The sequence below is a fragment of the Labeo rohita genome, chromosome 6 (assembly GCF_022985175.1).
Source record: "Labeo rohita strain BAU-BD-2019 chromosome 6, IGBB_LRoh.1.0, whole genome shotgun sequence".
Taxonomy (NCBI): Eukaryota; Metazoa; Chordata; class Actinopteri; order Cypriniformes; family Cyprinidae; genus Labeo; species Labeo rohita.
The window spans coordinates 19,126,879-19,153,229 of record NC_066874.1 but is presented as its reverse complement, the minus strand read 5'-3'; the positions used below and the strand labels follow the sequence as shown (position 1 = coordinate 19,153,229).

At 33.5% G+C, this 26,351-nt stretch overlaps 1 protein-coding gene across 10 annotated transcripts in view; it reads left to right on the top strand.

Moving 5' to 3' along the window:
* The window catches only part of lrrc7 (leucine rich repeat containing 7), a 135,216-nt gene that overhangs the window by 29,130 nt on the left and 79,735 nt on the right, over positions 1-26,351 (top strand). For 4 of the 10 annotated variants that reach the window (XM_051111794.1, XM_051111800.1, XM_051111799.1 and 1 more), the window contains exon 1: positions 20,090-20,800. The exons of 1 other annotated variant lie outside the window; for it this stretch is intronic. In XM_051111794.1, the coding sequence (XP_050967751.1) occupies positions 20,776-20,800 (25 nt within the window). In that variant the 5' untranslated portion in view covers positions 20,090-20,775. Of the gene's footprint in view, positions 1-20,088; positions 20,801-26,351 lie in introns of those variants that run through there. 5 more of the 10 variants (XM_051111793.1, XM_051111797.1, XM_051111801.1 and 2 more) reach the window with 3 other exon arrangements.

Here is a 26,351-nt window from a genome sequence, read left to right as displayed (position 1 = left end):
TGTTTTTAACAGAAACTCGTGTATTTGACAGTTTAAGTGCAATAAGACATGAAAGAGATATTAGTTTAGTACTCACATGTCATGTGACAGCCGCTTTCTGTGTGCGTGCTTTGCATGTGTGCGCTCGGACAACCGTATCAGTAGTTTAAAATAATGTGGTTTAAAACTCATGATTTCAGCCGGATGGACATGAAAATCAAAACTAAACAGATGATTTTAGAACAGTATCTGAGGTGTGAGCTGTAAAGGCACAGTCCTATTCTGGAAAAGGGGGTGGGGAGCAGCAGCTCATTTGCATTTAAAGAGACATGCACAAAAACGTGTTTCTGCTTTCACTCAAAATAGATGCTTTTAAAATTATATAATGAATCATCTGTGGGGTATTTTGAGCTAAAACTTCACACATTCTGGGAACATCTAAGATTTATATTACATAGTGTAAGAAGGGGCATAGGTCTGCTTTAATACATTTCAGTGTTTGGTTTTGGTAACGTTTTTGTAAAGCAGGTCCAAGCTGGTCAGTAGGCCGTGTTAGACCATTTTAAATCAGCAACAAGCCAGCTAGCATCTAATCTTAAAAAAAAAAAAGCATTATGCAGTATTTATTCTACAAAAGGAATTCAAAGGTATATCATGCAGCTATTACAAATGTTCCTTTCTGTAGCCACTTCAGAAATAACCGTTGTCTGGTTAAATCGTTTGAGGTCGGCATGTACTGTTCTTGTAGGGGAGATCAGGGAGCGTTGTAACACAATTTTAACTTCAGTGTTTGTAGTTCATAGGTTTTTTGTGCTGTGTCTCAAACTTTGATAACATTTTCTTTGTAATAGTCATACTTAGTCAATACTAATAATATTAATAATATGGTGATAATAGCCATAATACACCTCAGGTTTTTTCTCCATTTTTGTTATATTTCTTTAAACAAAATTTTCACTTGTAGTCACCTGCGGTGTTCGTGATCATCCTCTGTAGCTCTTTTCTAATTGGTTATACTGATGTTACACTAAACTTATGATGTTACAACACTCTCTTACAGATTAAGATTTAGTTATAGATAATATATTAAGATCAAGGTTTCAGAATGAACATTTCGTAAATTACATTGTTAATAGAACAACCTGTTTCTCTGCGTGAATAGCGCAGACAGAGCTGTGGCTAAATGTGCTTTAGCTTTTATTTTTAGATTTCTTATGTGTGGGCCTAATTCTATTGCCTGGAGTATTGCAGTGTGCTATGTATCAAATTATGCTATTACAATGATTCTATATACTTATTTCATACACTACTTAAGAGAATGACAGCACCCTGCTAGCGTTTAGCCTACAGCTCATTTGTCATTTGTCACAGACATTTTCAACAATGGTCTTCAGACTGTCACATTTTGAAGAACTTTAAGAAGAGTTACAAAACATTTCCCCATAAATACGTGCCAATTATGATGACACACTCTAAAAAATGCTGGGTAAAAAACACCCCAGCAATGGGTGAAATATGCAAAAACTTATTTTTCGGTTGACTGGGTTGTTTTGATCCAGCAGATTGGTTAAATGTTTAACCCAGCCTTCTGGGTAGTTTATTTAATTCAACTATTGTTAAAAATTACAATATTTCTTGCTTAAAATAAACCCAAAATAGGTTGGAAATATAAGGTAACATTTATTAAGGGGTTCTATTATGCTCTTTTACAAAGTCTTGATTTTGTTTTGGGGGTGTACAAGAACATGCTTTCATGCTTGGTGGTTCGAAAAACACATTGTTTTTAACATAACTTATATTATTACAATGCCTTTCTCCCAGCCTGGCACATAAGGCTCGATTAGTTCCGGGTTTAATGAAGGCCCGCCTTCCGAAAAATGAAATGTGTTGTGATTGGTTTGCTGTCCCACTGCGTTGCGATTGGCGAACAGCTTAGATGGTGTTTCTGTAGAAGCAAGTTCCATGTACAACTGTTAACGCAAGATAGATTAAAATGATTCTTATGTTTTAAATATGCACATTTTTCTTACAAAAACACATTGATTCTCTACAGTAGACCTTTGTTAACCCCCCCGGAACCGTGTGAGGCACTTTTTATTATGGATGGATGCATATTATTGGACTTGTTTTGGACTGCTGAGGAGAAACACCCGTCTATGCCATTCTAAAGCTTGGGAGAGCCAGGATAAATTTTAAAATAACTCTGACTGCATATACACCTAGGATGCATGGAGGGAGAGTAAATAATAAGCTACAGTAGTGTTGGGTCCTGTCGTCAGACTGAGAGATCACAGATACATGATATTATCGTGCTTATCGTGTATTTAATTATTTACATACTTAGTTTCATTGCCTGAAACCAGCTCCAGCATAAGGCTAAAAGCAGCCTAACATTATCAAAGAACATCATCACTGATCAGTCTAGCCTATTCCAGTGCAAGTTTATGCATTTTAAAAAACACTCGCGTATATGAAGAAATCTCTTACCACACACTGCACACGGCACGTTGCGGCTCCGACACGATTTTCAATTTATTAATAAATTGAATACCCTAAATAATAATTAAATAACAAACATTTTTAATTGCTTATTAAAAAATGTTCACCTTTTGATTATTGCTGATGCCTCTAGTAATTATGTGTCTGATTTTTAATTTACAACTTTGGAGTGCATATATTCTTTTATATATACAATTTTATGTATATATATATATATATATTCTATCTACACTCTTCTACACTCTGTAATAAATAAATAAAAATAAATAATAAATTACATTTTAAACCTAATTAAACTAATTAAGGAACTGATTAACCATTTTTACTTTAGCATTTTTACAGTTAAAATTACAGTCATTTTTAAGATGAACTACCTAGTTCATGATTGCAGTTAGAAACTGTTGTTTCATTTGAAAACTGCTTCACAACAAACTTAGGGTTTGACTGCGTCTGCCAAACACTTTGACTGAAGTATTCGCTTGAGCACCAGGACTTGTTAAATTCTAACAACAAATTTCAAATGAGGAGAGCGAAAACCTGATTGTGCATTGAAAGAAAGCGTTGTTCCGCTTTCACTCAGAGGTCAACCTAATTACGTTCAGTCATATTTCCAAAATGACTGGCTTGAGGGCTGGCAAAGACAAAGATGCCGTTGAGTCATGCTAATAGATCAGACGAACAGATCTCCCTCCATGGTCTTATGTAGATCAGTGGGACTTGTTGCCATGGCAACAGCGGCAGATGGAGCATAGCTACACCTCAGCAGCGTGGATAGGAGAGAAAGCCTGGAGTCCCTGAAGAGGCAATGTGGTAGGTGGTGTAACACTAGTTCCTGCAGTCAGCTCCCCCCCCCATTCTTCCTCTCAGACACCCACTCTCAAGACTCACCAGTCTCTGTGTCCGTTACTTCTTGTGAGTAAGGTCTCATGATCACTCGTCTGTTGAATGACACATTATTCTGATGATTGCATTTAAATTCAAGTTGAAAGAGATTCATGAAAGGAAATTCAGTCAGGAAATGCAAAGCATACATTAACATACATGCATGTCATAAATCAAACTTCTGTTTGGAAGCACTGTATCTCAGTGTAATCTCTATTTGTTGCAGGCATGCGTTTTCTTATCATGGTAATTAAAAAAAATTGGAGGGCTGTGCAATGCAATCACAGTAGGGTAATAAAAACAATCTTGGGGCCATGCAATAAAATATTCTGTGCACAGCTCAAGCTTTTGAAATGGGTTAGAAAAAATGTGTTTTCAACATTGCATAATTCTCATATCTACGGCTAGATGAGATTTGTATGCTTCAATCCTGTTCTCCTTCATAATGTTTCCATGACATTCCACTTGGATTGTCTCCATGACATCCCACAATGTTTCCATGGCACCATGAATACCTAAACCTGTCTGCCAGGTTCAGATGTGTAAACCAGATTCAGTTCATACATAAATAATTATGAAGTGCTTAAATTAAAATATTCAAGTTATACTACTTGATTTTATTTATTTATTTATTTATGTTTTAGATTTAAACTAACAAATTTCAGCTTCTTCCTGAAACTCTTGGTTTCCAACCAATGAATCAAAGAGAACAAAATTGTCACTCCCTAAAAAAATGGCACTAAATATCATGAAGAAAAGTAGGAAAAGCCCCTGAATAACTTTTAAACACTTTGTTACATTTTTGTTTACATATGTGTGTGTATAGTGTGTGTTTTTATTATGTTTATATAAATACACACACATGGATTTATATATATTTTTAAATGTTATGTTTTTATATATATCAATATATGAATATAAATATATGCATGTAAATACATGTAAATATTTTCAAAATATATTTTATATGTGTTTGTATTTATATATACATAATAAACATTTGTAATAAATAATAAATAAGTCACAAAGAAAAGCCACTGAATAATAAAAAAAAATGTTGCAAATTGAGGGATTTTATTTTATTTTTTTTTTTGATTTCTGCATCACTTGTTCTGATTTATATTTCATTGTTTTACTATTTTTTTAGTGCTGTCGAACAAATAATTGTGATTAATCGGATCAATTTCTAATTAAAACATATTAAAAATAGGGTGATGGAAACATAACTATTGTTAACTGTTTTAGAAACTTCATGTTTTCATGATTTTTTCCTTTTCATTTTTTCTTTTAAATATCATTTGTGATTTATATTTCATTGTTTTACTATTTTTTTAGTGCTGTTGAATGATTAATTGCAATTAATCGGATCAAAAAAAGTTTTGTTTACATATGTGTGTGTACTGTGTATTTTTATTATTTATTTATAAATACATACACATGCATGTATATATTTAAGAAAAATGTTATGTTTATATATTAAAAATATTTATATATGATATAAATTATATGAATATATATATATGTAAATATTTTCAAAATGCTGCTGAGGTGTGCATTTATATATATAATAAATATTCATAGTATACACACATATATTATGTAAACAAAAACTTTTATTTTGGATGTGATTAATCGCAATTAATTGTTTGACAGCTCTATTTATTTATGTAAAATTTTTAACAAATTTCAGCTTCTTGCTTTTTTGTTATAAAGTCACACTTTTGGTTTCCATCCAAAGTTGTGAATTTGACAGGAAAAACTGAAATATTACATAAAACATTTGTAAATAAGCACTGTTTACATCCAGCGAGTCAATGAGAACAAAATAGTCACTTCCTGATAAACTAGCACTAAATGTCACGAAAAAAAGTAGGAAAAGCCACTGAATAATAAAAGAATTGTTGTGAATTGAGGGATTTTATTTTATTTTTTCCAAAATTGTGTCTGAATCACGTTTCTGATACGATTAGAAAAATGTGCATTAAAACAGGGTGATGGAAACATAACTATTTAGAAGTTTTTTTCCTTTTCATTTTTTCTTTTAAATATGTTTTGTGATTTATATTTTATTGTTTTACTATTTTTTGTGTGTCTGTACTGTGTATATTTATTATGTATATATAAATACACACACATGCATGTATATATTTAAGAAAAATGTTATGTTTATATATTAAAAATATTTATATATAAAATCAGTTATATGAATGTAAATACATGTAAATATTTCAAAATATATTTGATATGTGTGTGCATTTATATATACATAAATATTCACAGTATACACACATATATTATGTAAACAATATTATATAAATCGCAATTAATCGTTTGACAGCACTATTTTTTTTTTTTTTTTTTTTTTTTACATTTAAACTAACAAATTTCAGCTTCTTGCTTTTTTGTTATAAAGTCACACTTGGGTTTAGATTCAAAGTTGCGAATTTAACTGGAAAAACTGGAATATTACATAAAACATTTGTAAATAAGCACTGTTTACATCCAGCGAGTCAGTGAGAACAAAACAGTCACTTCCTGATTAACTAGCACTAAATATCACGAAGAAAAGTAGGAAAAGCCACTTTACACTTCATTGTTTTATGATTTAAACCCAGACTTTCCATCTTAAAATATGAAAACACATCACAAAATATTGCAATTTTTAAAGCCAGACATTTAGTAATCATAAATCATTTAAACATTTGTAGTATGAAAATGATTTACAGAAATATTTATGCAAATTACGACTGACCTTTGTTATCATGTTCACCATAACCAAAACTCAAAGAGTCAAAATTGTGAAAATTAAGCTAAAAATGACCTTTTTTTTTTTTTTTAATACTGCTGTGGAAACAAGATTCCATACAAAACGTGAAGTTGAAGAATCACTAAAATGTTTTGTTCTCAACAAAAGTCTCTCAGTGTTTGTTTGTCTCTCCTTCTGCATGATTATGTGAGATTTAATTGAGGGTTTTCTCATCATCAGCACTCCTGGCTGAGGTTTCACACTTCCCTATCTCTTGCTGGGGCTGGCACAGTCTCAGGTCTGCTGGTGAGGCCTGTGGCTTGCTTGTCGTCAAACCTTCATTATACCAGCATGGCAGTACATATCCAGTCTGTCACAACTAGGCGATCCCCTGTGCTTATCTGGGTGGATATAACATCCAGTTGAGGATCTCAGGAAACCTGAACATTGTTGCCTTCAGTGTGTATTCAGTGTTATACAAGATGGGATAATAAATAGTTAAAAATAATTCCATTTCATTTAGTCAACTGGCATCTCTGTAGCTTTTACATTTTACACTGGAGAAAGAATAGCAGGATCAGCTGAATATAAATGCATTCAAATCTTGTTCATTATTCGTATTTAAACTTACACATTTGAAAGAGAATTTATCAACAAAGGGTCATCCCTCTAGCACAGAAGATAAAGCTCCCCATGACACTACATGTTCTTTTGAATATGGCTTGAGAACTGATGCAGAGAAATATCTTAAATGATTTATTGCATCGTGGTATGACATGGCACCGGCCTTTGTAAAGCTCTAGATGCTCTCTGTTGAAGAAAAAAAGATGTTTGCTTATCATAACACTTCAGCATTTTACTATTTCATGACTCCAAATGTGCTGCGCTGGTAGGGCCAGCAAGTCAACACGTGACATGTGACGTGTAAATGCATGTACACTCTAAGAAAAGTCTGTAAAAATAGGGCCTTTGCTGTGTTAATATAAAGGAATTTACCTTACAGATTTTTCACAGGTGTACCTGTATTTTGAATTGCAAATTATATAACTAAAGACATAATGTCCTGGCAGAAATGTTCCAGTACCTTTTTATTCAGATTTTTTGCAGATGCATCATGGCCATTTTTGAGCTGAATGGATATTTAACACACCAGTTTTTTTTTGTAGTTGTGTTTTTGATAATGTTTTTGTTGAAAAAGTGTTTGTCTAAAAATGCAGGTGGTAGACCTTTAGTCAAGATTTACCATTTATATATTTATTCTATGTGGTTTACTTTTAGCATTCATGATAAGGGTGGTTTTTATTTATTTATTTATTTGGTTAGTTTGTGTTTTGTTTTGTGAGTGTATTTGCATCACTGATTACATATTAGATAAGTGATCAGCTAGAATGTCAAATAGATGCAATAGATGCTATTTACACTAAGTGCAAATAGTGATAGATTCTATTTACACTATGGAAAGAATATAACTATTTTCTTTGCAATAATACTAGTTAGATGCTATTTATACTGCTTAGTCCAATTAGTGGCAGATATTTGCACCTCAGTATTGTAGTACGTTATAATGCATTATGCATTGTAATCTTGTATTGAGTGTAAATGATCATTTTTATTAAATGGATGCCGCCTTGGGACAATAAAGCCCTCCTTACATCTACATGTGAGGCACATTATTTTCCACTTTTCGATTATTTTCCTCATTTTATTGAAAATAAATGTTAAATGATGTGAAAAGGGAGAAGAACGAGTTTGGCAAAAGGCGGATTCGAACTCGGATCAATCACGTCAAAAAGCCACTGCTTTACACGTTACTACTTACACCACTGGAGCCATTGTTTAACAGACGTCTTTTGTAATGCTGTCTAGCTCAACTACATGTTGCTGGGCGTTAGTATAAGTTAGTATAAATAGCCTCTGCCAACAAGGCGGGCTGTTTGCACTTAGTGTAAATAGACACTTCGAAAAAATGTCCCACTTTTATGTAAAAATTCTGTGCAAGTGAGTGATTTGAATCATTGGCTCAGCCTGTTTGAGTCTTTCGTGACCAAAACAAGTGCTAATACTCATTAATAAGTGTCGCGCCTAAATCTTCTAAGAAAGAAAGTGTTGTGACAACAATTCGTTCACTTGAACAATTTGTTCTAAAACACTGATATATTCATGAATGAAACTCCACCATAGTGTGAACCACAGGAGCATATTATTGTAGACTATGTCTTGCTCAAACATTAACATTATTTTAATAAGTAAATAAAAGTAATAATAATAATAAAAAACATGATATGATGTAGTGTCACTCTGAACAAGTTGTTTTTTCTGGGCGCCCTCCGATTTGAATTTATTTCTATATTTCAGTGTGTTCATAATTGCTTTATCCTTGTGCTTGTTGAAAAAAACAGTCTACAGCTATTTCTTCTATTATTCTGTAAAATTGTTCTCCATTTTGATATCATTATTCGTGCCTTTCAAAAGGCTTCTGGTACATCCGTAACTTCCATCCAAACAAATCAGATCAGATTTTTAGTTTGACAGGCAGTAGGTTTGAAAGGCTAATCCTGTTGCCTGACTGGAATGAATTCTGCCTAATAATTAAACAATAACAAAGGAGAAGGGAAGACAGTGACTTGGAGCACCCCAGAGACCGTTCTTGGAATACTTTAAGCATAGATTTGCCAAATAGAATTGCCCTGCCAGGCAGACAAGTGATTAACCAGTCTGCCTCAGACAGCTGAGATTAGCGGAGATATGTGGTTATGCACAAAACATTTGTTTGCATTCAAATCCATTTGGCCCCATGCTCTTGTCCAATTCAGTTCCATAAAGGTGAATTATATCGCTGTGAAATTCTTGCTTTGGGCCTTAGGATTCCATGTTATATTCATGCCATCTGTTACACAAGCTGATCTGACACAAATATGCATCTGTTCAACTAGTATGTTACCATTATCACGGAAAATAGCCCCACCTGAAGGGACAAATCACAATGTTGGCTTCAAAGTGCATCCATGTGGTGTGCAACACAGGGATGTCCATAAGAAAAAAAAACATAAATAAAAGAGAAAATAGGCCTGTACAGTGTGCATGTCAATTGTAAATGCTGACAGAAAATGATATCTTGCTGGAAAATAGTTAACCTGTACCCACTCTATATAATGTTTGATATTAGGCAAGTAGTCCATGGGTACAACATTTACAGTATTTATTTGATTTTTTTAAAGATTTTAACTAAATTAATGCCTTAATATATATAGACTGGGGGTCAAAAATTTGAATAATTTAGATTTGAATGTTTTTTAAAGTGTTTTGTGCTCACCACAACTGTGTTTATTTGATGACAAATACAGAAAAAACAGTAATATTGTGAAATATTATTACAATTTAAAATAATTGTTTTCCATTTAAATATAGCCAGATAGCACACGTACATCTGCAAGATGTCTGTTAAAGATCACTTAATCTGGAAAGCATCTGCTGTGTACAAACAGTCATAAACATCTTAAAGACATCTAATAGACGTACTATTTGACATCTGATAAGAAACGTCCTATAGACTTATTGCAGATGAGCAAACAATCTAACAAATACATCTTGCAGATGTAAATGCAGACATCAAATAGACGTCTCCAAGATGTACGTGTGCTATCAGGGTATGTTATTGTGATGGCAAAGCTGCAGTCTTCGGAGTCACATGATCCTTCAGAAATGCTGATTTGGTGCTTAAGAAATTTTCTTATTAATAAAAACTGTGCAAGACCTGATTTTGCTGAATAAAAAATAAAAAAGAATAATTACGACTTTTATATCACAATTTTGAGTTTTTTTCTTGCAATTTTGGGTTTACATCTCGCGATTCTGATTTTTGAAAAAAAAAAAAAAATTAATATAAACTTTCAACTGTGAGTTATAAAGTCTAGATATAAACTCGGAATTCTGACTTTTTCTTAGAATTGTGAGTTGATATCTTACAATTTTTACTTTATAGCATGCAACTGCAAGTTAAGTAAAAAATTATGATATAAACTTGCAATTCTGAAAACATATGATTCTTTTTCCTCCTCAGAACTGGACTTTATAACACACAATTGCAAGTTTATAACTTGCAATTCAGAATTGTGAGAAAAAAAGTCAGAATTGCGAGATATAAACTTGCAATTGTAAGGTATAAAGTCCAATTCTGAGGAGGAAAAATAATGATAAGCTCTTAGAATTGCAAGTTTATATCACAGGTGTGACTTAATAACTTGCAGTTGCATGTTATAAAGTAAGAATTGTGAGATATAAACTCACAATTCTGAGAAAAAAGTCAGAATTATGAGAAAAAAGTCAGAATTGCAAGAAAAAAGTCAGAACTGCAAGAAAAAAGACAGAATTGCAAGTTTATATCTCGGAATTCTAACTTTATAATATGCAACTGCAAGTTTAGATAGATAGATAGATATTAATCTCAAATGAGAAATATCATGCAATTTGGAGAAGAAAAGACATGCAAGATGTATACTCGCTAATGCGAGACACAAAAAAAAACGAATTGCGACATGTATATTCGCAATTGCGAGAAAAAAGTCTGAATTGTGAGATAAAAAGTCACAATTATCTATGAAAATGGGTTTCCATAGAAAACAGTTGAAGCATCCAGTTCAGCAGCTGAAAACGGTTTCATATTTTTGTGGAAACTGTGATACATATGTCTGTCCATCTGTCAAGTTTGATCAGTTTAATATATCCTTCTTATTCTTACTCCAAATATTTGAATGGCAGTGTATCACAGTTTCCACAAAAGTATTTAGCAGCACAACGTTTTTTTTTTAAACATTGATAATAAAAAAAATGTTACTTGAGAACCAAATCATCATATTAGTATGATTTCTGAAGGATCATGTGACACTGAAGACTGGGGTAATTGCTGCTGAAAATTCAGCTTTGCATCACAGAAATAATTAACATGTTAAAATATATTCAAATGGAAAATAGTTATTTCAAATAATAATAATAATATTTCACAATATTACAATTTTAACTGTATTTTTGGGTCAAATAAATGATACATACATATATGTTATCACTGAATGTTTACTGTAATTCAGCCATTTTGGGTCAGTGGGTGCCTTTGTCTTTGTGGAAAATGTGCTTAGCTGACAAAAGTTGCCATCCTTTTTTGTCATTGTTTTGCTCTCTTTGAAGGATCTGGACCTAGTTCCTAATCCTGTTGTCCTACACTTCCTCTTCAGGCACTTTATCCATCTCCTCAGCTCTCACCCAGAAAGAATGGAGAGAAGGAGGTTGCTATAGCAACAGAGAGCCCACAGGGAAGCTAAGTACAAATAGTGTTGCAGGGTTGAGATTCCTGCTTCAGATGAGGCACAGAATTGTGCTTCAGAAGCTTTATATAGACAGAATAAATATTATCTTTCCTTTCAATTTTGAATCGTCATTATATAATATATATAGCGTCTCTTGCTTGGCCATTGATGTACGATGCCATGCTGTCGTCAAGCCTAAGTAATGGAACATTAGATAGTGAATTTATTTTGGAAACTCTCTGAGTCTGCACATTTACACCTGCATAAAGGATAAATTGGCATGTCATTACAATGTATTCTCAGGTGTTGGCAAAAGGATCTATTTTAGGGTACGCAGACGTACCTTTCATCAATAGATGTGCACAGGTCTGCCACGCAAATGAGGAATTCTGTCAGGTCTGATTTTGTGAATAGAAAATATTGCTTTCAAACAGAATAATTGAGAGAAAAAGATTTTCCTTTTAAAGTTATTAGCATCAGGGCCTGGCTATCTAGCTAGTATGCTAGCACTACTTTCTTAGCAAAAATTCCTAGGGCAGATAAACAGCAATGCACCCTTGGCACAAAGACAGCAGATCTGTTTAAGTGAAATGACGCTGCTGTTTCTATTGCAGGAATATTGCAAGAGCAAAAGTACAGATCTTTTCCTAAAGCAGAAATAAAGCATTGCACCTTAAGCACAACAATATATACGACTCTTCTGGTGTAGACATATACCAGTGATGGGATGATTCATTACTAATTTCTAATGACCCGAGAGTCCCACACATGTTTTTTTTTTTGCCCTGAATAAGGATAAAAGACTGACTAGTAGAAGTCAACATGGTTCAGAATCAGAAAAGATTTATGTAAAGAATGAAAAAATGCCCGTTGACATTTCTGCACTTTAAATGTAACATTTCACCCAAGGATGTCATCATTACATAATTTTCCCATGTCATCTCAGTCCCATATTTTTTGTTTCCTCAGTAAAGTGAGATCTTGTCTGACGCTCCAAAAAAGCACCGTGATAACATCCTAAAAGTGAATCAAATTACTTTATATTCCATGTTTTCTATATCCATATGATAACTTTATGGGACAACCAGACCAAAATCGTTTTCTCTGATAATCTTATGTCTCCGCCACTGAATAAAAAATAAAAAAGGTAATTGTGACTTTTTATCTCACAATTCTGACTATTTTTCTAAACTCGCAATTCTGAGAAATAAAGTCAGAATTGCAAGATATAAACTCAGAATTGGACTTTATACCTCGCAATTGCAAGTTTATTTCTCAATTCTGAAAAAAAAGTAAAAATTGTGAGAAAAAGTGAGAATTTTGAAATACAAACTCGTACTTGCAAGAAAAAAATGTGCAATTGTGACTTTATAACTCGGATTTGTGAGTTTGTCACACAATTTTGAATTATAACTCATGATTGCGAGTTTATATTACATAATTCTGAGAAAAAAAGTCAATTCTGACTTTATAACTTGTAATTATATTTGCAATTCTTTGGAAGACTTTTTTTCTCAGAATTTATATATATGACTTTGTGAGTTTATATCACACAGTTCTGAGAAAATGTCAGAATTGCAAGTTTATATCACTCAATTCTGACTTTATAACTTGAAATTACGAGTTTATATATCAATTCTGAGAAAAAAGTCAGAATTGCGAGATACAAACTCACATTTACAAGAAAAAATTCACAATTCTGACTTTACAACTTGCAATTGTGAGTTTATATTACACGATTCTGAGAAAAAAGTCAAAGGTGTGACAGAGATGCACACAAACACATATCAGACAGTTGCATTGTGTGTTAGATGACTCATTTCCTCAATAAACACATGAGCACACACATTAAAGGGGTCATAACCCTTAAGCCACAGTCATTCAATGGGCATGATTTTTGTTATTAATGATGATAACTCACAACTGCGAGTTTATATCACAGTTATGAGAAAATGTCAGAATTGCAAGTTTATATAACTCAAAATTACAAGTTTACATATCAATTTTGAGAAAAAAGGCAGAATTGCAAGATATAAACTCATATTTGCGAGAAAAAAACATGCAATTCTGACTTTATAGCTCACAATTGTGTTTATATCACATAATCCTGACTTTATAACTCGCTATTGCAAGTTTATATCACACAGTTATGAGAAAATGTCAGAATTGCAAGTTTATATCACGCAAAAGTTTATATATCAATTCTGAGAAAAAAGTTTTTAATTAGCATTCATGATTCCATGAAGAACCTTTAACATACATTCCACAAAAGACTCTTTATAGTCGAAAAGGGTTTTTTAGATTATTAAAATGTATTAACTGTTCACTAAAAGATTTTTTGAAGATGCAAAAATGCGTTTTTTTTTAAGGTTTGATGTAACTTCACAGCCATGTGACACACAAGGACCAATAGTATTTGGCGTCAGTGACATCCGGCTGAAGAATAGCTTTATTCAAGATAGAAAGAATGAGGGAGTAAATCTTCCCAAGTGTGTTTGACTGAGCTGAAACATTTTGGAAAATAAAGGCAAGGATCATTTTAGTTTCACACCGGGTGCTGAGTGCATTTCTCCCACATTCTGTTTTTCCCCTCTGTATTATGATGCTATGTGACAGCAAGGAAAGGTGAAATTGAGTTGTTATGACTGTAATGTCTCTTCACAAGCAATCTGTTTTATCTGATATTTTCAGAAGGAAATGGTGGGGAATAAAGACAGCCATTTTGGAGTAACAGTAAAGAGCCCCGGGGGGCTTTTATTTTTGAACAAAAGTATTTTCACCTCAGTGAATGGAATAGGGAAGCAGTGTCCAGACACACCTGTGGGTCCAGAAAGTGCTGTAAAAGATACAGTATGTGTGCAGAGAGAGAGGAAAGTCCATGAGCAATACACAGTGATCGTCATTAATAACAAAAATGCTCATGCCCATTAAATGACTGTGGCTTAAGGGTTATGACCCCTTTAATGTGTGTGCTCATGTGTTTATTGAGGAAATGAGTCATCTAACACACAATGCAACTGTCTGATATGTGTTTGTGTGCATCTCTGTCACACCTTTGACTCTACAGGTTAATGTTTACACACATACAAGCCTTGGCTACAAAACAGATATTAAACATTTTCACCCACATGTGTAGGTTTTTACTCTGAATAATGAAAAAAGGATGACTAGTAAAAGTTACTACAGTTTGACTAAAAAGTTAAAGCTTTATATAAGGATAAGAAACTCCCTTTTGACTTAAACTTTTCTGTTCTTTTAACCAAAAACGTCATCGTTCATAAAATCTTTCCATTTAATTTCAACAACATATTTTTGGTTTCCTTTGTGAAGTCCCTGGTGAAAAAAACAGCATATGCTGGTAAGTATATTTTGATGATGGGATGCTGGTTAGGTATGTTTTGATGCTGGTTTTATCTGGTCCTTTGCTGGTTTATGCTGGTCCTTGACCAGCAACATGACCAGCAACAGCATAAACCAGCAAAGGACCAGCATCTCCAAAAAGGGCACACAAATGTCCTGAATGAAACATTTATGCCTATATTTCCTAGAACAAAGGATACCTGCAAGATATTATCCAACCGATATCGGGATTAGGATTTAAGTGTAACGGCCTGATATCAAAAATTATGCCGATATATCTTGTCAATAAGAGGAATAACTTACATGTGCTCAGGGTGTGCCAGCGATTAGATCATGTCAGCAGTGTGGCTTATTCTTGAAGCAAAAGGTGTGTTCGACTTAACGCAGAGCTGCGCAGCTCGATCAAATTCTGACTTGAAGCAGTGCATGCTGGTTAGAAATTTTGTCCGACTTGAGGCGGCGCATGACAACGATCATGTGTGTTTCGGGTTTATTCTAACATCCTCAAGTCCGATAATACTCACAAATCTGTGTTTTTAGAACATTAGAAGTGTTTTTACTGTAGTTGCAATGTTATATTAAGTCAGATTTATCATAAAACACTGATAAAAGCATATATAACCCCACTTTATTAGTATTTAAATAGTATATGTTTATGTTGATCATTATTCTTGTTCAGATTGCGCTGTATTAAGTAGTATATGAAACGTGTTTCTGTTGCTCATGAAAATGTTTTTAAAAAGTCTATTTGATAAATATTGCATTTAATTCACTTCATCTATGATAGAGCATATAGAAATATAGCAGTTATTGATGTCATACAATCATGAGTATGTTTTGATATAAAGGCCAGAAGCTATAGTTTACATGAATAAAAAAAATCACAAACATGACACTTGCAAATAAAATTATTTTATATATACTGATTTACTCATTAATGTGTAATGTTATATTTTTAAACCAAATTATGAGCTCTAAAAGATTTTCAGAATTTGTAAAACTCTTTTGTTTTTAGACCATATACAAATGTTAAATCTTAAAATAAAATGTTTTTTTTTCTAAGAAAAAAAAATGCAGTAATTGATATATATATATATATATATATATATATATATATATATATATATATATATAATTATTTTCAAAGATTCAATGTACTGTCATTATAAAAGAACTTCATTGTTTGTTTAATTCTAACAAATAACTTCTTGGTAAAAATGATCAAAAATTAAAAATAATTTGCTTATAATTTTTGCACAGGAGACACTTGGTGTTGTTTCCAAACAATAGAAAGTATATCGGTATTGGCATCGGCTATTGGACAAAATGAGTTGAAAAATATCAGCAAAAATCCAGTATTATGCATCCCTAATTTTATACACATCAACCCCAGTAACAGGGCATTTTGTTGCACTACATTAGAGTAAACTATCACATCTATCATTAAACAGCCTATATAGGCTTTTCAATATAATTTGATACAATAATGAAGTACAAAAGTATAACAAATAACTATCCTCAATAATAGCATTGTCCTGATACATTGTATAGTGTGGATTATTTACTTGTTTCCCCAACAGAAATAACAAAAATAGGTGTATCTTCTCCCTGTATGTCCCATACTGTTTCACTAATTAATAATCTCAGTAATCACTAAATAGTTTATTATGCAAAGAGGCTGAGCGTTTGAATGGAAAGTGAAGAGTGTATAGTGGTAATAGCCATGTTGGGATTAATTATGATCAAATCCCTTAGAAACAATACATTATCATGGGTCTGGATTCTTTTAATCGCTGCTTTGAACAAAAGTTTACTTTCATTTTCACCTCTGACAGTAATCTGCTTGAAGATCACTGGAAATGATTGTATATATATGCTGAGCAAGATAACAAATAGCTCTGATGAAAGTGTACAGCACTGCTTTGCTAGTTTTAATGAGTCTTCATGGAAATATAGTACATGTTCTAATCAATATAACTAAATGTTGCATTAAGCAATTCATAAAAAATATGTTGTTTATTTTAAATGGTTTTAAATTTTACATCCATTATAACGTTTTTCAGCCTTGGGTTGTAACTCCAGAATTTTTAGGAGCCTTTATTCTGCTTTGATGAATTGAAAGTAACACAGTAATATAAATGAAACAATATGAATATGAAATGATATAAAAAGATCATTAATATCCCTGTTCCTGGGGGATAAATTGATGCATTTATATTTTATGGTTTCTCTTGTGTTTGACTAAATTGGGATATTTGGTGTCATTTTATTGATATGTTCTCTTCTACTGCATTCAAAAGAATGTCGGTTAGGTAAAATAAGGTGAAAGAATAAAGAGACAAATCACTGGGTGTTTAATGTGTTTTAGTAGCAGGTACATTTCACTGTCACCTCAAAGTGTTCACTTCAGTTAGTCGATTTGACAGCCTTATGAAACTGAGAAGACTCTGCTAGCAGCGTGTTTAAAACACATAAAGCTTCTTGTTGAGGTGCTATGCCAAGATCCTGATCTAAGCACTAAAGCCCCCCAGTAGATAGAGAAGGGCTGTGCAGATCTTTAATGAAGTAGTCACTACTTGAGTATCCCTGTGGAGATATTTATGAAACCAAAAAATGCAAATTAGCCCAACGTTGTTGCAGTGGTTGTCAGCAGTGGTTGTACAACTTAAGCCTGGCTTACAGACATGTAACGTATTTGCATCTGAGCGATAGAAAGCTGTATGTTAGGTGCTTCATTTGCATGGTCGATGCCTAAAGCATGTTCAAGACTGATGCTTTAGTTTATTTTTAATTCTGAAAAGGCAATTTTTGTTTCTTTCTGTGCTACTGCAGTCAAAGAGATAGAGATTCACCCAAAACTATATGATATTCTTTCTTCTGTTGAACATAAAAAAAGATATTTGGAGATTTTTTTAAAGGTTTGGAACCACATGAGGGTTAATGATGACAGAAATGTTCATTTTTTTTTTCTTTTTATTGTGACCCGTACTTATAGTATACTTTGGAGAGACAAAATGTTGATTCTGCAAGTATAATCTTATAAAAATAAAAAATTTCTGGTACGCTTGATCAGTTCTCTGAACCCAGCTTTATATAGTCCTAGTAATATCATGAGCTTTAGAACATGAAGGAACATAAAGGAAATTGTCTTTGCTTTCAAAGCAAGTACATTTGAATGCCACTTTGCTACGTTTTAAGTAGTTTGACCAGAGAACATCAAATATATATATATATATATATATATATATATATTTCTGCGAAGCAACCGACCATGTAATCCATTTAGTCTGATTTTCAGAATAGATTCATATACTCTATGTGGACTTGTCAGAGGAAAATGTAATGGAAGTCCTTGAAAGCATGGAGATCAAACCAAATGAAAATTCATTTTAGAAAAAAAACTTTTCTGAGAACCCTCGCTATTGAAGTCAGGCATGTTACTCTCGAATGCTCTTTCACAAGTTCACAGTTGAAGATTCAAACTCACTTTTATCCAGTGGGCCTTAATTATTTAGATATTTCTGAATTATTATCTAATTATCTACGGAGCATAATATAATACACAAATGCTGATGGAAGAATTTATGTGTTGTCTCTGCATTCAAAGGTGTGGCAGGGTAAGGAAAAAACAGACCACTAATTGTAAATTTAAATATAAAGTGTCCAAAGGGATGTTGTACTATAGCTGAATGGGCGTTAGGTGTCCTCTAGGTGCTACACACATTTCCACTAATTTCTCTTTTGTCTGTTCATCTGTTTGTAGAGACTGCTGTGCTGTTATTAGACTGCTCTACTACTTTATTGCTCTCTAGTGTATTATTGTGGAGTCATTGATTTCAGCTTTCCCCACCTCTAAATGTCACATAAAAACAATGGGTTGGTTGTTCTACAAGTTGGTTAGATGGTTGGTTGGATGCTTTTTTGGCTAAAATAAACTGCAGAGTGGATTAGACATTATGGTAATAGTTAAAACTAGTCATTTGGTGTATTTGGTGGACTGGAAAGGTAATGGTTCTGAATAACATTCTTGGTTTCTTCCTGGTTTTACCAGTTTGTAACTGAAAGAGATTCTAATCAATCTCTGATCATTAAAAATTACAGTGAATTTGCTTATTTTTGGATTAACAGATGTTTACTGTTGTTCTTATTAACTGAAATTATGTATAAGACAAGAACAAAAGATAGATCCCCCATACTACAGAAACGCAATGCAACAGAGAAGGTCATAACATTTTCAGTTACTAATAATAGCAAAAGACATTTATGCCAGACAATATACAATAAGATGAACAGCATAAATAGAAGTATAAATAACTACAGTACAGATGGAAAACCAGTATTGCCCATGGGAAAGATGCAAGTTAGAAATACTTTAATAGCTTTGTATCCTAAAGATGACTTTAGTGTAATAAGAAAATGGTATTTAGGTGTCTGAGGGACTGATGTAATTTTCATAGTTTTTTTTTAGGAATATTTTCAGGAATATCTGCTGCCATAATTTATTATAAATTATTTTCCCTCAAAAAAAAAAAAAAAAAAAAAAAAAAGATTAAATAAAATATTGGGAATTAACAAGTTATTTAAATTACAGTCCAAAATGAAGAAATTCAATGCTCATGCAAACATGTAAACACCTAAGAATGGGGTCTATAACATTGCACATTGTCTATTTACACTAAATGCAAACAGCCCACCTTTTTGCCATAGGCTATTTGCACTAACTCCGGTAGAAAAAAATACAAAAGACGGCTGTCATTACACAGCTTTAGTGGTGTAGATGGTAAAGCGCATAATGCAATCGACCCGAGTTCGAATCCGCCTTTTGCCGAACTTGAAAATAAAGTATCGGGTAGGGTTAGGGTAGATGTAGGGAGGGCTTTATTGTCTCAATAAGGCAGCATCCGTTTAATAATTTGCATTAAAATTATAATTTACACTCAATACTTTATTATTGCATACCGTTTTATAATGTGCTACAATACTGAAGTGCAGATATTTGCCACCGTTTCCAACAAGTAGTATAAACAGCAAAAAAATACTGCTATTTTACGTAGTGTAAATAGAATCTATCGCTATTTGCACTTAGTGTAAATAGCATATCGCTAAGAAAATACTTATTTTTTTCACATACTGTATCTATCGCTATTTACACTCTTCGTGCCAATATCCGCTGCCATAAAATTGTGTGGCTGCTAACAAATCCTACAGCTGGCTTATTTAGTTTGGTAAAGTTTTGCAATGGTAGTAAGAGACACATTTCTCCATCTTTAAAAAAAAAAAAAAAAAAAAAAAAAAAAATGAGCAGATGGGCGGAATAGTGTCGTTTGCGAGTACCGGAGTCACGTCATACCGGTTTTCCTCTCTCTCTCTCTCTCCCTCTCCGCTTCTCTCTCCTCCGCACGTTCTTTCTCTCTCAGACCACTCCTCTCTCCTCTCATCTCCTCCGATCACCCCCACTGATGCTCCTGCTCTCCGGTACCAGGGACAGTGTCTCGCGCTGCGCTTGTGCGAGCCTGAGGACCTGGATCCGCTGTTTTACCGCGTTGGATTTTGATCCGTCAAACAGAAAAAGGAACAAGATGGATAGGATACAAGAAGAAGCGCGCGGGCCGTAGCTACAGACTCTATCCCGTCACGACATGTCACTTGCCATGACAGAGCCGTCTATGAGCTTCATTGAATATGCGTAACGAGAGCAGAAGATACGATTTAATCGTTGGCAATGAACTTGAATTTCCATTCCTCCACATTAACGGGAGGACATGGCTCAATACACATGTTCCTAAATGCTTTGGAACATAATTCCTTTTTCTGCATCATCTCAGTAAGACATCAGTAGAGCAGTTTGTCAGTGCACAGCGCATTATGTCCGTTCAGTGCTGCATTGATGTAAGGGAAACGCTGGAGCGGAGGACACACCGAACCGTCGTGTGATGTGACTCGTGTCTCAGCACCACATCCGTCCTGGGATTACTGCTGGAGTACCAAACAATCTCTAGAAATAGTCTAATGGACAATTACTCAACGCTTCAGTGTAAGTAACCTTAATAAGTCATTTAAATTCTAGTACTGAAATGGTGATGTACCTGGTACCTAATATCTAGTAATATGCATGATATTAAGCATTTAGGGTACAACGGTCTAAAGGCCCCCCGTATAAATGTGCAGGTTTCTGCTTACAAAGTGAATGTAGATTTTTTTTAATTAAATATTAATGGAGCAATGCAATTAGCTTTAAAGAAATTAACACAAAGCCATTCTGATTATGATTATAAGAAAAATTATTATGGGGTAAATATCCATTAACACCTTTTTTTATTAAATAAATAAAAATATGTAAAATTAAAAATACATAAAATAAATAGTTTATTTATTGATTCATTGATTTTAAAAAGGTGATGAGAGTCCATTCTAAAGAATAAATTCAAAACGAGCATTTAATTTTATGTCTCATTAATTGTAACAAACTCCATTGTAACAAATCTGTTTTTCCCACTTATGGAAAACAGTTAGTTGTAGTTCAGGCATTCTGCATCATCGTCCTCTTCCAAACTAGCAGTCTTTTGGTGACGTTTCTGACCAGAGTGAGGCTTTTTATGGGGGGGCTTTGACCCGTAACTCAAGAGGGGTTTTCTTTTGAATCCCTTTTTCAGGGATTCTCACATGCAACATTTACAACAATTCCTAAATCTTAAACTACTTCAAATTTGCATTTTGCTGATTTTGTCAAATTCAGTCTTTTCTTGTTGTACGCAATGACCTCAGAACAGTGTTGCAGTGCATAGTGACAAACAGGTGTTTAAGAAAGTGCTGTGGTGGTGTCTGTTGGTATTTAGTGCTTTGAGAGACAATAAATTTAAAACTGCCTCTTACTTTGGCTTTCTAATCGATTTGCCCTACTTCTCTTACAGTATAACCCCTTTAGAATGTTTTACAGATTTACTGCAGCTGTACTTGAACAGATTAAGTTAGTGTTGTAAATATGATACCTGGTAGCATCTCTTTACAAACTCAAGCATTAAATCAAGTGATTTAGAGCTTGACATAGTCAAGGGGTTTTTAAGGGATCGTTATTTTTCTTTATTCAGCATATAGATAAAAGTGCAGTGAAATATGCAGTGAAATATGACATTCTGCCATGATTTTCTATATTGTACCTTCTGATACTGTACAAAAAATGTAATGACACATGCTTCAAGTTACTGCATTAAATCATCACTCATTAAACCACCCAGTTTATCTGTATTTCAGTTTAGTTAACCCAGAACTAAAAGTTAGGCCGGTCTATTTAATCACACTAACAATTATTAATATCTCATCCTGCATGTGATTTCCATTATTGCCACCTTTTACACCCCAGTTATTAATGGTTGAGACTTTCTGTGAATATTGCAGAGGGCTTAATGTTACTGACAAGACAGGAAGTTTTGTCCAAAAGAACATCGTTCTTAAGGTACACTGCGCTGTTTGCACCTTTTTGACATTTTTAGTGGGAATATGTCACAAAACACTCTTTGTTAGGAGTTATTTTATTAGTTAACCTTGGCAGCAGTTATGTCCATCATCCTGCCCCTTCTGGAACATTTAAGCAGATATTTCAAAACAGCTGCTGTGAATTTAGTTTCTCAGTCTGCTCAGAAAGACAACGCTATTGCCCCTTACATGCCAAGCTGCCATATTCTGAGAAGGTATGTGTGCCGCAGATAAGTTGCTGGACAGGTGTAAGCAGATTAGGGGTGGCAGTGCCTCATTCTGCCAGAGAAATAGGACCATAGCCGACGTGACGGCTGAACAAAAGCTGAGTGGCATGGCCGGTGGAGAGATGTTTGTATGATGGGCCTTGTGGCTGTCAAGAGATAAATAGCCCTTCGCTTGCAGGGGAGGGAATTGGAAGGCCCGCTGGATCTGTTCCAGGAGCTTGGAGAGAGCAGGGGGAATGGAGGCTGTCACCAAGGGCACTGATACGGACTGTCCTGCTGCCAAATGCCAACCACTGTCTGCTTATATATATATATATATATATAAAGATGATTTTTATGTTTTTCAAGCAAGATGCCTTCACTGCAGCTGTCTTCTAAAGACAAATAGTCCAATCAGCAGAACAGGATCAGCTTGTGCTGCAGCTGGGTTTATGTGTCTGAATTCGGCCTTGTACCTGCTGAGCGTGGTCTGTCTTATGTGAATAGATCTCATCAGTTGTTATTGTGACAGGAATTTGCAAAAGGAGCATGATTTCACGCATTCTTTTAGTTATTGTGAAGATTCCGCCAAGCTGTGTTGTAAAAAAACAATCGAGTTGTAACATTATTTGACATGTCAAGTCGCATTTTGGATGAACTCAAATTTGGATTCAGAATCCATGAAATTAGAATTTTAAGTGTTAATAACTCAGAATGATCAAGTATAAAATTGAGGCTGGGGGGAATACTCACAAGCCCCTGTGCTTGAATAATTTAATTACGTATGCTTGATCAAAGCATGGAAGCTTATGGGGACATGCAGAAGTTGTTATTAAAAATTAAAATAGGTTTTAGCTCTTTTGAGTATTGTTGATGGCTCACATGGGCCATATTAAATTCAATCCACTTCTCTCATGCAAATATTTTATAAAGGTGCAGATGCATTAAAATTTATTTGGAGGCAATCAGGTGCGTTTGTTGCTTCAGCCAAAATTTCCTTTATGAAAATTATTTTTAATGAAATTCTAAACTAAACATATTACTTAAATGTCTTAAAATGTTTTGATGAAATTAACTCATTAGGAGTTTGCATCAGTGTTATTTTAGTATCTTTTAGACACTGTTACACTTTTATTTATGGATTTATTTATTGCTAAATATGTCTGTATATGTTTTATTAATTTTAATTGGTACAACTACATTAAAATGAGAAACTAGCTGATTTTTTTTTTTTTAGAATTATTGGTCCCACTTTATATTAGCTATTGTATTAACTACTGTACTTACTACTTGTACTTACATCAAAAATAAGTACAATTTGCCTATTGTATTCATATTGAATTGCAAAACACTTTTGTTGCTATTGAGGTGGGATACAGGTAAAGTTAGGGACAGGTTTGGTGGTATATGTAGGTTTAAGAGTGTTAAGCTGTAAGGGATTGGTCAACAGTGTAATTCTAAGTCTAATTACAGAAATTATTTACAGATGTAATTACATGCAAGTATTTTTTAAAACATAAGTACAATGTAAAAACGTGTGTACACAATAAATGCAGTGTGTTAAATGATTAATTTAAATGTAAGTACACATTAGTTAAAGTTACCTAATATAAAGTGCGAGTGAATTATTAGCTGAAAGGTTTTTTTTTTTCGAATTATTTTGTTAAGATTTAATTTTATTTCAAGAAACATTTTTTTATTAATGTTTGATTTAACATGAGGTAACACTTTAGTATAGAGAACAATCTTCACTTAACTAGTTGCTTATTAGCATGCTTATTATTATCATATTGGCTGTTTATTAGTACTTATAAAGCACATTCTTTCTGCATGAACATATTCTGCATCCCTAATCATACCTAATACCTAAACTTAGCAACTACCTTATTAACTGTTAATAAACAGTAAATTAGTAGTCTATTGAGGCAAAAGTCGTAGTTAATGGTTTATTAATAATGAGAATTGGACCTTAAAATAAAGTGTGACCAAATATAATAACCATGGATTTCAGTCAGTGTATAACCTATTACCTAATACTTATTTTTACTTTTTTTTTTCTTTTTTTTTGTTAGACAGCTTCTCTCAAGCTGCTTGATTCTCTCTTTATTTCTGGAATATGTCATGCTACTGATGTGTGATGTCTGATTTTGACAGAATGTAAGACTCAAAATGTTATGTAATGTTACTAACCTTAGAAGTTTTACTCTTTGTATGCTAGTGCAACACAAATAAGACTAATGCTTTTCTTCATGTTGCCCAGAGTTTTGCCCAGTGGTCTGCTTCCATTTGCTGTTAAGGTGCATTACAGTACATTGGTCTGTACGCAGTTGTGTCCTGTTCAGTTTTCTGAAGGTTTCTTACAATGAAGACTATTTTCACAGCCTTAGGCTGCCATTACATCAAGCATAGAAGTGGCTTTATAAGATAAGTCCACGCTGGTCCATTTTTTAAAAATGTAGTTTCCATGTACTCAGGAGCAAGATGTCCTTAGGAAACCCAAATCGTAATTCTCTTCTATTATATTCCTCAAATTGACCCTGTCACTTCTTTATGATTTCCGTAATAGTAAATCTTTATGGTAATAGACGTAATTAGCTAAATGGGCTTTATATTTGCTCTCATAGTCAGTTCTTTGACTTTAATGTTCTGTTTGAGGTTTCATGCAACATTGTCAGAAGCCATTCATAGGCCTGTAGGCTGTGACAAGAAAGAAACACAGTTCACTCCATTAGCGGTATGTCTAAGGACATGACACAACACTTTTTTCCCCTCACATATTAATTACAGTAGTCTGCTCAGGTTAAGATTAAAGCCGTGACACAAAAACAGTATTATTTATAAAATTATAGTGGATTTGGGCGTCTGCCATAACACCCTCTGTGAGAAATACCTCAAGCGCAGTGATACAAACGGTGAAACGGTTAGAGTTCTGCTATCACTAGAATATTGCACACTTATCAGCCAATCAGATTCAAGGACCACAAAGAACTGTATATATATGTGACATATATACATTTAGAACTGTAATAATATAGGGTAAAACAGAGCTAAAGGCGCCCGGGGTACAAGGTGCCTTTGATATTATTTTCCTCTAAACCAGCTGGATGGCAGAAAAACGTGGCGTAGCACTTTCCAAAACATCCGCTTTTCAAGATACACTTGCAAGTTTATCTGATCCTTGATACGATCACGGGCAGCAGTGCAAAGTCGATTCTGTGCTTACTTGATCTAATAATTGATGTTTTAAAAAATATTGTAGATTTAAGTAGCAAATGAGAATCTCTGAAAGTTTTGTTTAAGATAATTTAAACAGCAGTTTCTAAATAACGAACGAATATGTAAAAGTATGGTATTTGGGGCTAAAAGGCACAATAATTAACATGATAATTAATAGAAGGCTGACTTTTCCATTTTGTCGACATGACATTGTTAGATTCAGATGGTAAATATCATATATTATGTTGGATGTCCATCTTAGAGATAATCACCATGTTTAGAATGAAACCATCATATTTAAAAACATGCTATTAATCATATCATAAAAATAAAATATCATTTGTTATTACTACTGTACATCTATATTAAATTACTATGGGATCTCCTTCAATGCTTTCAGAATTTACATTTTAAAATGATTTTGTTTCTGTATATATGTTTTATATTAACAAAATATAAAAATAAGCAAAAAATAGTACAAACTTTGCTGAAGTGATTGTTTTGAACGAATATTAACTTAGACACTATTTAAAAAAAAACAAACATTATTTTAGCAAACATATTTGTATCAATACTGTGTGCATTTTACTCCATGCTGGCGAGCCTTTTATCCCGTGTGGGGGGTAAAAGGGACCCCTTGCCACCGCATACATTTATAAGATTTTTAAATATAAATAAACGACTTGTATG